Source organism: Neolamprologus brichardi, chromosome 7, assembly GCF_056152115.1.
Source record: "Neolamprologus brichardi isolate AB-2024 chromosome 7, ASM5615211v1, whole genome shotgun sequence".
NCBI classification, from domain to species: Eukaryota; Metazoa; Chordata; class Actinopteri; order Cichliformes; family Cichlidae; genus Neolamprologus; species Neolamprologus brichardi.
Genome location: NC_142110.1, coordinates 65,615,673 through 65,629,113, shown reverse-complemented (window position 1 = coordinate 65,629,113; position 13,441 = coordinate 65,615,673). Strand labels below are relative to the sequence as shown.

Here is a 13,441-nt window from a genome sequence, read left to right as displayed (position 1 = left end):
TGGGACACATGGTTGATTGACTGTGCATTCAGTGGACGCTGATAAGATGTGATGACTTCAACCTGAGGAGAAACAATATTACGTGTTACAATATTACAGCACTTTGAATGACGCTGAAAGCTGCTAGCCCCATATCATCACAGACACACCTCGTTGTTTTCGCATCGTTCACTGTCGTTTGCATGTCCAAGCAGGTTACCGCCCTGCAAGTTTCCTGACTCAACTTTCTGTTCCTCTTAATGTCTTACGCAAAAGAAAATGAATGCCGTGAGATGACTTGTTGGGAATATAACGCATTCATAACAAGTCATCTTACGCCATTCATATTCAAAATGTAATATAGTTTTACCCAAATACTGAGTAGTCCGTGTATCTATATGAGAGAGGGTGTCAGGACATCCTGAGCTTATTGCATGATTTATTCCCTGAGGTTTCTTGTGTGTTTGTCTCCTCCCCGTGTGTTTGCGTTTGTCTCTCGCCCCCCGTGTGTCTTGTGCCTCCATGTTTGTATCTCTTTTTGCCCGCTTTGTGTCTTAGTCGTGTCACCGTGTTTAGTCTCACCTGTCTTGCCCTGCTCCTCTCCTCGTGTTTCATCTTTTGCCTCCCTGTTCATGCCTACTACTGTGTCATGCCTCTGTTTCCTGTTTTATTTTGACAGTCTTGCGTCCCATGGTCAATGTGTTCTACTTCGCGTCGCTCTGTCTCGTCACCTTTAATTTGTCCCAGCTGTTCCCCCATGTGTTTCCACTTCCCCGATCACCCTCTTGCGTGTATTTATTGCGTCAGCTTCTCTTCAGTCTTCGTCGGTGTGTTGTGTTCCTCCCGGGAGTTGTCTGTGTTTCTTCCAGCGAATCCCTCCTCGTGTTTCCGTGTTGCCTTCAAGCTTTTTTTGTGTGTTTACTTATTTAGTTCTCCGAGTTTTGGTGTTTCTCGGTTTGGTTTTTTGTTATTTTGGATTTTTCCTGTCTGAGTTCACATTTTGAAAATCTGCTTAAATAAACAGCACGCCCTTAGTTAACCACTATCTTGTCGATCGGCACTCACCAAGAGATCGTGACAGAGGGAGAGAGCTCTGTATCCATAGAGACATATAGAGAGATTTAAAGATGTATGAAAAACGAACACATTTACATTAATCGTTTGGCTTCTTTTTGTCTAACAGCTTTAACCCTGAGTGTTTTGTGCTGATGCAGCCATGTTTTTTTTTTTCATCTCAGTGTCTGAGCTGCCCCACAAACTCTTATTTGTATCTTTAACCCTTGTGACATTTCTCTAGTAATTATAATCACAAGAAGGAATAAGTCAGATCATTCCTTCTTGTGACTGGATTATAATTCAAAGAAAAGATTCAAAGAAACAAAGAAACTTACCTTCGAGGCAGCAGAGCTGATGCTCTGATCAAAAAGGGCAGTTTTGGGAGGTCTGACAGAATTTATGAGGATTCCTGATCATGTGGTCAGCCTAACTCCTCCCCTCCTTCCTGGTTTTTCCCAACTCTCACAGCTTTCCAAACAGCGCTGTGTGTTTTATGTGATCACTTCTGCTAACCACTGAAGGCGTATCTACTATGAAGGACTTTATTTCAGTAAAAAACAAAACAAAACAGACATTACATGTTTATAAGCTCTCAGCACTCAAACCAGGAAACCTTAATGTACAACACTCCGAATTTCAGTTTCGTTTCTCTGAAATCACTGTCGTCATTGCAGGAACACTCTGGACGTTCTTAAGTGCTTTGTGGGCTAACTGAAAAGTGTTATATTGCCTTCATAAGGTCTACTTTAGAGCTGGGGTGAGTCAGTATTAGTGTATACTCTGCAAAACACCACTGTAATGTTCTGGGTGAACCACAATGAGTTTAAATGTTACTTTTAAGCTGCCATCAGCAGGTTTAAACAGCATGACAGTGATGCTCACACTCTTTGTAGTTCTGTACAGATCACATAAGCAGTTTGACTGAATGACCAGCAGAATTGAGAGCTACGACTGTCAGTTAAGCAAACGAGCTGCAGCTCATGAATTAATATTTTAAAACAAAATGAGAGCAGCACACTGTGCGCACACAGTGAAGTGCACTAACATTAACACTACATTAAAGTTTTGGAGATGAGGTCGAGGCCTTTTTCGGGTTCAAAAAGTCATTTTTGATTCATCACCTTCTCTTATTCTGTCCAAATGATCAGCGTTACACAGATTTAACTTAGTGAAGCTGAAACTTTAGTTAATCTTAGCGCTCTGTAACACTTCAACTGCTGAAGAGATTAAAGGGAGCAGCTGCCTGTGCTTAATTGAAGTAAATGAAACAGTAAAGAAATTTGTCCTTTGTCAATGGAAAATTGTACTTAGTAGTCAGTATAAGCGTTTAATGACTGCATGATGACCTTTTTATGACTTAGACTGTTTTATAAATTCTTTCCCACAGCGATAAGAGCTGAACGAGCAGTTTCACTCCCCACCAGGAAGAGGAGAGCTGGACACTTTTATCTGCGCTCCCTAACAAGAAGAGGGGCCACGTCCTTCAGAATCACACACATACACCTACATACGCACTAAAATTCCTCTGTTTATGAATAGACGTATTCACTGTTGTATTATTTTTGGATATAAATAAAGACAAGTGCAAGAACAGAGCGCACATCACAGAGCCCCCACTCTGGTGTGAGCGCTCTGTGAACGCCCTTGCAAGTAAAAGCTGCAGCGTGTGTGTCTCCACTCTCTGACTCTCAGCTGAAGAAGTGTCTTTAGAATAAATCTCTTGACATCCTTTTATACTACAAAGAAGAATCAGCAGCTGAGGAGGATTAATGAATGATGCCAGGGACACGTTGCTGTACCTTCCAGATCCCTCAGGTCATCTGGATCCAGTTTTTTATCAGTTCCCAGAGTCTGAACCAGACACGGAGAAGCTGCATTCAGCTTTTATGCTCCTTATATCTGGAACAAACTCCCAGAAAGCCTCAGATCAGCTGAAACACTCAGTTTATTTAAATCCAGGTTGAAGACTCACCTGTTCTCAGCTGCATTTGAATAAAACACCAAATCCACACTTTTAAGCTTAAATTTCAAAACTTACATTTTAACTACTGATTTTATCTACTGTTCTGATTTTATCTGTTTTGATTTTATATACTGTTTTGTTTGTTTGTTTGTTAATTAGTTAGTTTGTTTGCTTGTTTTAATCAATTTTAAATCATGCTTTTTATTTGTTTTTGTTTCTAATGTCTCTGTAAAGCACTTTGAATCACCTTGTTGTTGAATTGTGCTATACAAATAAACTTGCCTTGCCTTACTTGGTCTCCATGGTCTCCGGTTCATCAGCCGACAGGAAGTAAAGATGCTCTGTGTGGTGAAGTATCTGGTTCTGTAAAGGTTCTGTAGCACCATATGAGGACAGTGTTGTGCAAAGTCTTGACCTGCTCCTCATTTCTTTATATATATATTTGCCAACCAGCCATTCTTGTAAATTTTTAAGTGGTCTTGAGTAATAGTTCATCAGGCTTTCTGAAGGTCTTTCAATCGTTTTTATTTTTTGGGTCATTGGCTGCTTTTTCACTCATTCTCAATCCGGTCCTTTTTCCATTTTCAGATTAATTTTTTTAAGCCACTCAGCATTAAACTTTGAATCATTTAAGCATTCAAAAATTAGCCCACAGTGAGAATCATCACCTGAACCAGGAAACAATAATGTACAATACTCTCACTTTCATGTCTGTGAAGGTTCTCAGTCATCCAGGTCATCGTAGTCAAAGGAGCTTGCAAAGAAAAGCGTCTGGACTTCTTTAAGTTGCTTGAAGACGTTTCACCTCTCATCCAAGAAGCTTCTTCAGTTCTAAGGTCAAATGGTGGAGAGTCCCAGATATAAACCTAGTGGGAGTATCCCCCCCACAGAGGGACAAAAGGACCCCCTGATGATCCTTAAGTGGGGCCAGGTTTCACAATGAACTCACCTGAAACTCTGGTTGATTGGGACTCACACCCAGTTTCACACCTTGGCTCAGGCGATTAGAGGATCATCAGGGGGTCCTTTTGTCCCTCTGTGGGGGGACACTCCCACCAGGTTTATATCTGGGACTCTCCACCATTTGACCTTAGAACTGAAGAAGCTTCTCGGATGAGAGGTGAAACGTCTTCAAGTAACTTAAAGAAGTCCAGACGCTTTTCTTTGCAAGCTGACTCTCACTTTCAGTTTTGTTTCTCTGAAATCCCTGACATCATCACGAGAAAAATACTGTGTGGGTGTGCTTTAATGCTTTGCCAGTTATTAGAAGAGATAAAGCTAAATGTGTTCCAAAATGAAGAAGAAGAATATTTTAACTTGAACTGCAGTGTAGAAAAGTGCAAGAACCTCAAATTTGTAATCAGGCACAGCCGAGTACTTGAACAAATCGGTGAGGCTGAATATTTAACCTCAGTTTTCATGGTTTACTGTAAGTCCATCAAAGCAGCAGATGTTGGTGTGCTGCCAGTTTAGAAAATAAAAATGCCTTCAACAGTAGAAACTCATCGAGGTTTAACAGACAAACGGGGCAAACTCCACCATAACAGTGGTGCTCACACACTTTTTGACATCAGGCTGCATAGATCACAGACACTCAGAGAACAGAGCTATGACTGTCATGAATGAATGAACATTTGAAGCTTCGTGATGATGTCGCGCACTCACACTGAACACTAAATGAAAGTTTTGCATTCTTCCTGACAGACACCTCAGAGCCTGCCTGACCTTCTCCTCATTCTTCCAGGTAACGACTTCCACAAAGCAGGAAGCTGGAAGAACTGTGGTCAAAGGTTCAGTGGAAGAATCTGACTCATAGGTGAGAGAGTGCATCAGGTTTTGTGTCTTACAGCGTGGTCAATAGGACATGTGAAATTAAATATATTAAAGATGAGCCCACCTGGCTTGTCTTGGGTTTAGCTTCTTGGCAAGTGAAGGAACTTGAGGTTCTTACAGTTAGTTCAATCTAGGAAAAGCCTCTCTGCTCTCTCTGGGTGGATCTATTCCTCCAGAGCCCCCTCGAGTAGGTTATAGTCACCCACCCAAAGAGAACTTCATACAATTTTCCATCTTTTTTGACAAACATTCAGGCTTTTGTTTTACTATAGATTTTTCATACCCATTCACTTTGCAATTGTTGCCTTTATGGACTAAATTTAGTTTGGTTTGTGGTTGTGACTCACATCTTTGACACAGGGAACCAGAACACACGGATTTAAATGCAGACTCAGACGAGTGACACAAGTTTCAATGATTTTTATTATAAGTAAAGGATGGCACCGAGCCAGAGGATCCAGTCCAGCACACACACCAGGAAGGAACTGAGAAGGAGACAAGAATCCAAAATAAGGACACTTTGAGAGTTTCCTTCTACAGAGAGGTGATGTAATCCTGATTTACTGCTTCTGGAGTGTAAAACATCGTGTAGGATGGAGGAGAAACCGATGTTTGAGCACACTGCTGGTTGTTGAGAGCAGGTGTGTTGACTGAACTCCACCAGCTGATGGAGCTGTGCTCACTGGACTGGAGAATCCTGCCGCTCACTAACACACAAACCAACAGGAGGAGGCAGCAAGACAGAGAACAAAGATGAGATTTTTCTGTTCCAAGCTACAAGATATTGTTACAGGTTATTACTCATCAACCCACCTTTGGTGTGAGCAGCCTCGGCCATTAATGATCAGCGCACCAGCTCTGCTGCCTCGTAGGAGTCCTCGTTGAACACCTCCAGTCTCAGCTCCAGATTCAGCCACAGATCCACGTGAGCCCCTCGGCACGCTACAGTCACCAGGCTACAGTCACCAGGGAGTTCAGCTCCCCTGGATTACTGACTACCTGACAGGCGGCAAACTGCAGTCTACGGCTGTTACTCTGGACGTATATAAATATGTCTTAAATTATATATCTTATGATATATAATTTAATATATCTTTTTAAAAAGGGTTTTATTATTTTTTATTAATTAACTCTAGAACAACGCCGGGTGATTTTCACCTGAGCAAATATATTTAAATGATTTTGAATATGTTGCGTCTGTCTGAGTGTCATGGGTCCTTGGGTAGCTTCAGCATTGTCTTTGACGTCTTTGAAGGTACAGCCTGCTTTTTTCTCTTTTTTCTCTTTTTCTTTTTTTTTTCTTTTTCTTTTTTTTTTTTTTTTTTTTTTTTTTTTTACAGGCATGTGTGATTTTCATTTCATTTTCATTTTCTGTTCACTTGTCGAGGAGACTGTGCCTTCACCAGAGAAGTTTCAAGTTTTCCATTCATTATTTTTTTGTTAAGGAATTTTTTGTTCTCGAATTCATAATTTTTCAGTAATGTTGGAGCATTTTTTTAGGGTCCACCCATGACACTTCTTTTTCCATTTTGTTTGACATGGCACAGTTGGAAATAAAAGATGGCCACTCTAATTGATCATGTGTTGTCATTTTTTGATATATTTTGATGCCAATTACTTCTTGTTGGGTATATTATATTGGGTAAAAATCACCCGGCGTTAGTGATGGTGTTACTATTTATAATGATAGTGTTTTAGGGTTAATTATTATATTATTAATTAATTACTAAAAATTGTTTTTCTATTATTAATCAAAAATAATATTAATTTCTGTTTAATTATGGTTTATTTTGAAGATGGTAAAGATTTAAAGGACTGTTGGTCTCACAAGAGGAGATATGATTTTGGTAAATAAGGTCAACTGTGGGATTAGTGCAATTCATGGCCATTTTTTCTCTAATTTTTGCCACAGTAATTTCAAATACCTTGGGAGTATTTTGACTACAGCATATCATAGACATGGCACTGTCGTTCACCAGTGCTGACCAGTCCCTTAAAAGACTGTCTCTACATGCGTTTTGGATCATTGGTGGAAATACGAAAGAATAAATTGTGTTTTCACCACATTGTAAATGTGTTTCACGTGAACAAAAGGAATTTTTTGCCAGTGTTTTCAGCTCAGACACATAAGATTCAATTTTCTTACGGCAGCTCTCTTTTTCTTCTTTTTCACTAAGTTTCCTGATATTTTGGAAGATTTCAGTGTTGACTGTGAAAGACTTCAGTTTGAAGTGATCACGCTTCCATCTTTGACTGTCTTCATAAAACACACCGCATGGACTTAACATGTTGGTAGATGAGCAGGTGGGAGTTTGGAAACAATTTTGTTTATAAAATTGTGTGAATGCTACAGTTGTGGAAAATCCATATTTATAGCGCCAGAGATAAGCTTTTCCAAGAAGTAGACACGAACAGCCTAAACAAGGACTATTGAATGTATAAATCAGAATAGTCTCCACTAAATTTCCATTCTGTTGCAAAAAAGGTTCAAAAGCTTCACATAAACGAGGCTCGCTGTGCTTTATTTTTCCAGGATTTTCCCTTTTTTCATAATCTGGCTGAAATGCTGGAGAAACAATGATATTTTTACTATGTTTCATGACAACAATAGCAAATGCATACTGCTTTTGTTCATTACTCTGAAGGTATTCTTTCAGAAATGGAAAAAATCTGTTTGGATCAACACTTGAAATTTTTTTCTGCATTTCATCAATTATTAAATGATAAAATTTCTCATCCTTGTTATTCTGTCGATGAATCGGTTTACATTCATCCTTAAGCTTCATTTCTTTCTGCTCTTCTATTCTACAAGTATTGAGTTGTTTCACTTCAGCTGCTGTCAATATCTCAGAAAAAATGTGTGTATTGAAACTTTTAACTTCGGATAAAAAAAAAATCTGATTGCCAGGTATGCTGAGAATTTTTGAAGAAAAAAGAATTTCAGAGAATTTGATATTTACACGATTTCTTTTTGATTTCTTAGGAACTGGAAAAACATTTGAAAATGCGTATTTTCTTTTGAGGAGGTTATTAGATTTTGTTTTGGATACAGTATGAACCTGAATTGATTTCTCACACCAATTTTTAAAGATAACACGTCGAAAGTTGCAGTCACCTTTATGGAGATAATTAAATCTGGATGATATTTGTGGTTTTATTTTGGTAAATGCAGTGGGTTTTTTTTGCTTGTGTTTAAAAATGTGATTTTCTTTGTTATGGAACAAGGGTGGTGATTTCTTAGCTGTAAAAAGAGTAAAAAAAAATGTATGATTAAGGAATTCACAACTGCTTTAACTGCATTATTTAAAGGGTTGGATGATCCAAATTACAAAAAAGATTTTCTATATGGTATCCCAGTTAAAACCACAATAAGAAACTTTCCTCAGAAAGTAAATAAATGAGTCAAAACACAATCCATGAATTTGCAAACTGTTTGAACAAACATTAAACTAATAATATGATACATCAACTTTTTTACCAGTGATATTTTGCATTTTCCTTCCTTTAAAAAAAAAGAGAAGAAAACCTGAATTTACTCTCTTTGAATTTGTTGCCAGCAACAAATGTTCTCCAAAAATGAAGCATCAGTAAATACAATTTTTTAAAAAAAATCATGATTCTCATTGGTGTATGACCAAAAACCTGACAGCATTCCACTTTTTTTGCTCTTCGCTTGGACTTAGTCTAAACAGATGCGCTGATGAGCTCCTGACAATGTGATTTCCATTTCATCATCATAACTGTTTTTAATTGACTTTGTCCTTCATGTGTAGAACAGAGGAATGTTTCTTACATTGCCTTAACCAGGACAGAAGACAAACCACAGGAGGCTATAGGCAAAATGTTTTGCTGGCATCAAATTCAAAATAAGCTGGTATAATTGAAAAAAAAAAAAGTCTAATTGAACATTGTATGATTTGTGCCTTAACTTTAACTTAAAAGTGTTTTTTTTTTTTAATTAAAAAAGACAAGTAAAAATAAGACAAAAAATAAGATAAAAGTAACTACTACTTTCTTTTTTTTAACTTCCAAGTTTCAAGAAAATGTAAAGGAAAACATATGGGCTCAAATTGTGGTCATAAATATTTTGTACTTGTAAATCAGGATTTGTATGTGTAAAAACAATTTGTGTGTGCGTAAAAAAAGATTTGCGTGTGGACTTATCCAAAAAGTATGTGTGAAGGACCTGAAGCTCCATAAAGCACCCCTCCAATAGCCAAACCCACCTGTTCTCTGATTGGATAGTTAAATTTGTGATTGACAAGACATTGGCCAATCAGATGAAAGGAAGAAAAATAGGGTCAAATTCATACTTGTAACTTGAAACTTGAGTGCAGAGTTTCACACGTATTTTTTGGCTAAGTCCACACACAAACCTTTTTTACACACACAAATTCTTTTTACACATACAAATCCTGATTTACAACTACAAAATATTTATGACCACAATTTGAGCCCATAAAAACAAGCGTTATTAACCTACCGTTGGTATGTATAGCCATGTTGCTGTAACAGATAATTGAGATCATTAACATTTTAACTTAATATGGGGAAACAGAATATACAGTCAGGTTTGCAATTATTTGAACAATGACTGAATGCAAAATTTTAATAAAACACTTTAATTACAGCTAAAGGTCTGAACTTCAATCACATCTTTAATCAAACAAAGGGGAAATTCACGAAAACTGTGTTTCTGTCCAAGTACTTAGGGACCTAATTGTATATGCTACACTTGGAATAAAAACAAAGAAGAAAAGATTTTAGAGACAGTTACAGTTAATATCAGACTGAGATGATGTAAAATACTTGCTTTTTATGGCTTAAAAATAGATGCTTTTCCATGGTAATGGGCTGATGAATCGTGGTTGTGGTTGTAGTTGGTTTGAGCTGATTTACGTCACTGGATTCTCACAAAAAGTTGTTACGATTTTTCAACCTAAATAGAAAAAATATTACACATATTACCACAGCATGTTAGATACCATACACTGAACCCTCTCTAGCTGCATATTATCACAGTCAAATCTCATTTTTATTGCATCATTCACTCTTGTGTCCCTGTGAAACTACATGCAGCAGGTATCTGCCCTACTTTTATAGATGTTTCTTGTTTTTGTCCTCCCAGCTGTTTCAGTTTCTTGTGCAAGGAAAGTGTTGTCCTATCAAGCTTTCTTTTAAAATTGCCCGAGGTGATTAATCTGTGCATATGCATGTATACATATAGCTATCTGTAAAGTAAGGGACAGCGAGACCTGTGTGTAGATAAGATAACTGCTCTACGGTACTGAACAGGTTTACTTCATCAAGCTATCTGAGCCAAATAAGCTGATACCAAATCATTGCTTTTCTTTTTGTGTTTTGATAGTAGTAAAGCTGAAACAAACATGCTTTTTTGATCCATAGAGTTTGTTACATTGTTCACCTCACTGCCTAAGCTGCCACAGAAACTCTGATTTGCGTTTTAACCCTTGTGACAAAGTATAAGTATAAAAACAGGATACAAAGAAACTTACCTACGAGGCAGCAGATTCGCTGGTTCGCTGATTCGCTGGTTCGCTGATCAAAAAGGACGTTTTGGAAGATCTGACAGGATTTTATAACAATTTCTGACCATGTGACCACTCTAACTCCTCCCCTTTTCTACCTGATCATTTCACAAGTATATTGAACACAAATTATCTTAAATTTCAACGAGAATAGTAGAGTGTGTTTTGTAATCACATCTTCTAATCACTAAAAGTGTATCCAGTCACACAAGTTTATTTCCATTAAAAATCAGAGATTGTATCATGACTTGCCCTCAGTAAGCATAATCACTTGAACCAGGAAACAACAATGTAGAACAGGTTTACTTTCAGTTTAGCTTCTCTGAAATTACTGTGATCAGAACAATAATATCACTGTAGATAAAGCCTAAGGGCTTTATTGATTAATTGAAAATTCTTATGTATACTGTAAAGTGTAGAAGTAAATTTAAATCTAATTTGATATACAAAGAGGTGTTTACAAGGGTTATAGAGCTAGTTATGTAGCTATTTGGTGGTTACGTGTTTTGATATTTACATGTTTACACATTTGAATGTTTACACATGCATGTTCAAAGCAGTAATAAGTATGTGTTATATCTACCTACTTGTTTTCCCTGGATTGATCTGAGTATAAGATTTCCTAGCTTCTGAGAGGCCAGTGAAGTATTCATGAGAGCGGTACACAGGAAGTGTTGGTTGTTGTTGCTGTGTGCTGAGAGTAAGGAGGCTGCTAAGAAAGTTATCAGTCTCCATCTTGCTGTTCCTAATTATTCAGAGAGATTCCAAACCATCGAGTGAACCCTCACGTTACAATAGACAATGTAAGACTATTTATACTCATATTCTTGCAAAAGCCTGATGTTTTAGGTGAACCCCCTCGAGCCCTGATGTCTGAAACAAGAGTTAAAAAACCTTTTAGTTAGAAAAATGAAACTGCTTTCATCTGTCCATTTCCAAAACCAGGTTCAGCTGCATTATGTGTGTTTAATAAATCACTTTTTGGACACTCCCTAGGACTCTGTCTGCGCTTACTTTTCCTTCCAAATCAAAAAGAACCTTACAACAGACAATGTTGTGTACTCACACTAAACACTAAAGGAAATGTTTGCATTCTCCTGGACTGGCAAACATTTTGTAATCATCTCTCTGAAAGTTCCTCTGTCAGTTCTCAACTCCAATAAGAGATCTTAAACACCTCCTCAATTACAAACTCAGAAAACTACCATCACATTTTGATCCAACATGCAAAACTATCTGGAAATTGTCTGACTGGCAATGGCTTCATTAGGGGACCTGATCCTTGGGGTGGACCAATTTTTGGCACAGCATGTTTTGGGGTTTAAAGCCACAGAGACTCTGTGTTTAGAAAAAAATGTGTCTCAGCTGTTCTGATACTCCTGACACATCTGGGATGACTAACGGTTTTTGGTTAGACAGCAGTTGCCCTTCTTCTCTCCTGGATCACCTCGAGGTTTCTTTAGCAGCCTTCCCAGCTTGGACAAATATCCTGCTGGGATGATCACTTTTACTCAGGGCCTTCTTGATATAATATTCTTTTGTTTTCTCCCAATGAAAACGTTACATCTAGATAGACAGATTCAACTTTTGGGGGTTTCCTTATTTGGATGATTGAGCATGTATCAAAACGATAAAAGAAAACCACACGTCAGCCATGGACTGGCCTCCGAAGACTGTGGACCTCAACATTATTATATTATTGTAGCAGCGTGGGATCATCTTGACATAGAAGAGAAGAAAAGGAAGAAACATCAAAAGAAGAGCTTTGAATGCACTTCAAAAAACCTGGAGAACTACTCCTGAACACTACTTTAAAAAAAATTCAACGTAGCTTTCCTGAGAGAACATGATGCGTGATAAGCAGATGACCTAACAAGGAAAAAAACAAAACTCACACAATATATGGAGAAGGGTGATGGGGGAAGTGGAAACACTAGGGGTACGAATTAAGCATGAGGAGACAGGAGGAAGTAAAACTAAACCCACTGAACACAGAATGCGAGGCTGTAAGTTACAAATAAAAATAATAAGGCTTTAAAGTAAAACAGGAAGTACACGAACCCCCAAACCTGACACAGGATTGGGGATAAACAAAGACAGAGACATGACATACTTGTGTTTTATGGATTACAGAAGACCTCTTTGGATTTGCTGTGGCTTTGTGGTCAGACAACACCAAAGATCCAAATGACATGTGGCTTTTTTTATAGCGTATATCATGATTTACACAGGTGGTAGGATGCAGTGAATTCTCACAACATGCTGTGTTGGTTTTTCAAGCTGAACAGAAAAAAAAGTTGCATGCATTATGGCAAATGGACGGGTTCTTATACATCGATTTTCTACTTTATCTGAGCACTCAAAGCGTTTTACACAACTTGTGCATTCACCCAAGCACTGTTTCTAATTCCTATCTAACATTCACACACATTCATACTCTGATGGATGCATCGGAGAGCAACATGGGGGTACTATCTTGGCATATAGACTGGAACAGACTGGGATTGAACCCCCAAGCTTCCGGTTAGTAGGTGACCTGCTCTACCAACCCATAAGCACAACACATTCAATGACACACACTGAAAGCTCTCCAGCCCCAGATCCACACCTCACTGTTTTTACGTCATTTTCTCTGGTATGCATGTGAAACTGGTTGTAGCAGGTGTCTTGTGACATTTCTCACATTTTCTCCCTGCTATCGTGAATCTGATGTACATAACAAAGGCTTGTCTTTGAACGTACTTTACCCTTAGAAAATAAAATGCCTGTGGTGACTGTGTGAGACAAAAAAAGACATTATATGTGTTTGGTTTCTGTTCTTAGAGTCAAATTTTAATCTGAAAGTTCTGCTTTTCAAAAGGCAAGTTTATTAAGTTGCCACCTTAAAATGTGATTTAAATTTGTAATCATTGTGCGAACAGTCTAACAACTTTTACCACAAAAAGGAATCTATAAAAATGTAAAGTACCAACTACAGTGAACACAAATTATATTCAAATTGGACAAAATTCAAATTCAAATTCAAATTCAAATTTTATTTGTCACACACACACAACCATAC

The 13,441-nt window shown here is 37.8% G+C and overlaps 1 protein-coding gene across 1 annotated transcript; it reads right to left on the bottom strand.

Annotated features, from left to right (window-relative positions):
* Nucleotides 1-5,236: 5,236 nt before the first annotated feature.
* On the bottom strand, nt 5,237-10,401 carry LOC102794097 (uncharacterized). The gene is made up of 5 exons (XM_006805380.3): nt 10,348-10,401; nt 9,645-9,770; nt 9,315-9,337; nt 5,645-8,072; nt 5,237-5,538 (listed from the first exon to the last, which is right to left on the bottom strand). Exons 2-4 carry the CDS (start codon nt 9,674-9,676, stop codon nt 6,610-6,612), a joined length of 1,518 nt encoding a protein of 505 aa, XP_006805443.2. The 5' UTR covers nt 9,677-9,770; nt 10,348-10,401; the 3' UTR covers nt 5,237-5,538; nt 5,645-6,609.
* Between the last annotated feature and the right edge of the window lie 3,040 nt (nt 10,402-13,441).

Coding starts and splice junctions, on each gene's coding strand:
- LOC102794097 (XM_006805380.3), bottom strand. CDS start 9,676: ATGGAAAAGCATCTATTTTTAAGCCATAAAAA. Junction 9,338..9,644: donor CTATTTTTAAGCCATAAAAA/GCAAGTATTTTA, acceptor TATCTGTTACAG/CAACATGGCTATACATACCA. Junction 8,073..9,314: donor CATGGCTATACATACCAACG/GTAGGTTAATAA, acceptor CTCTTTTTACAG/CTAAGAAATCACCACCCTTG.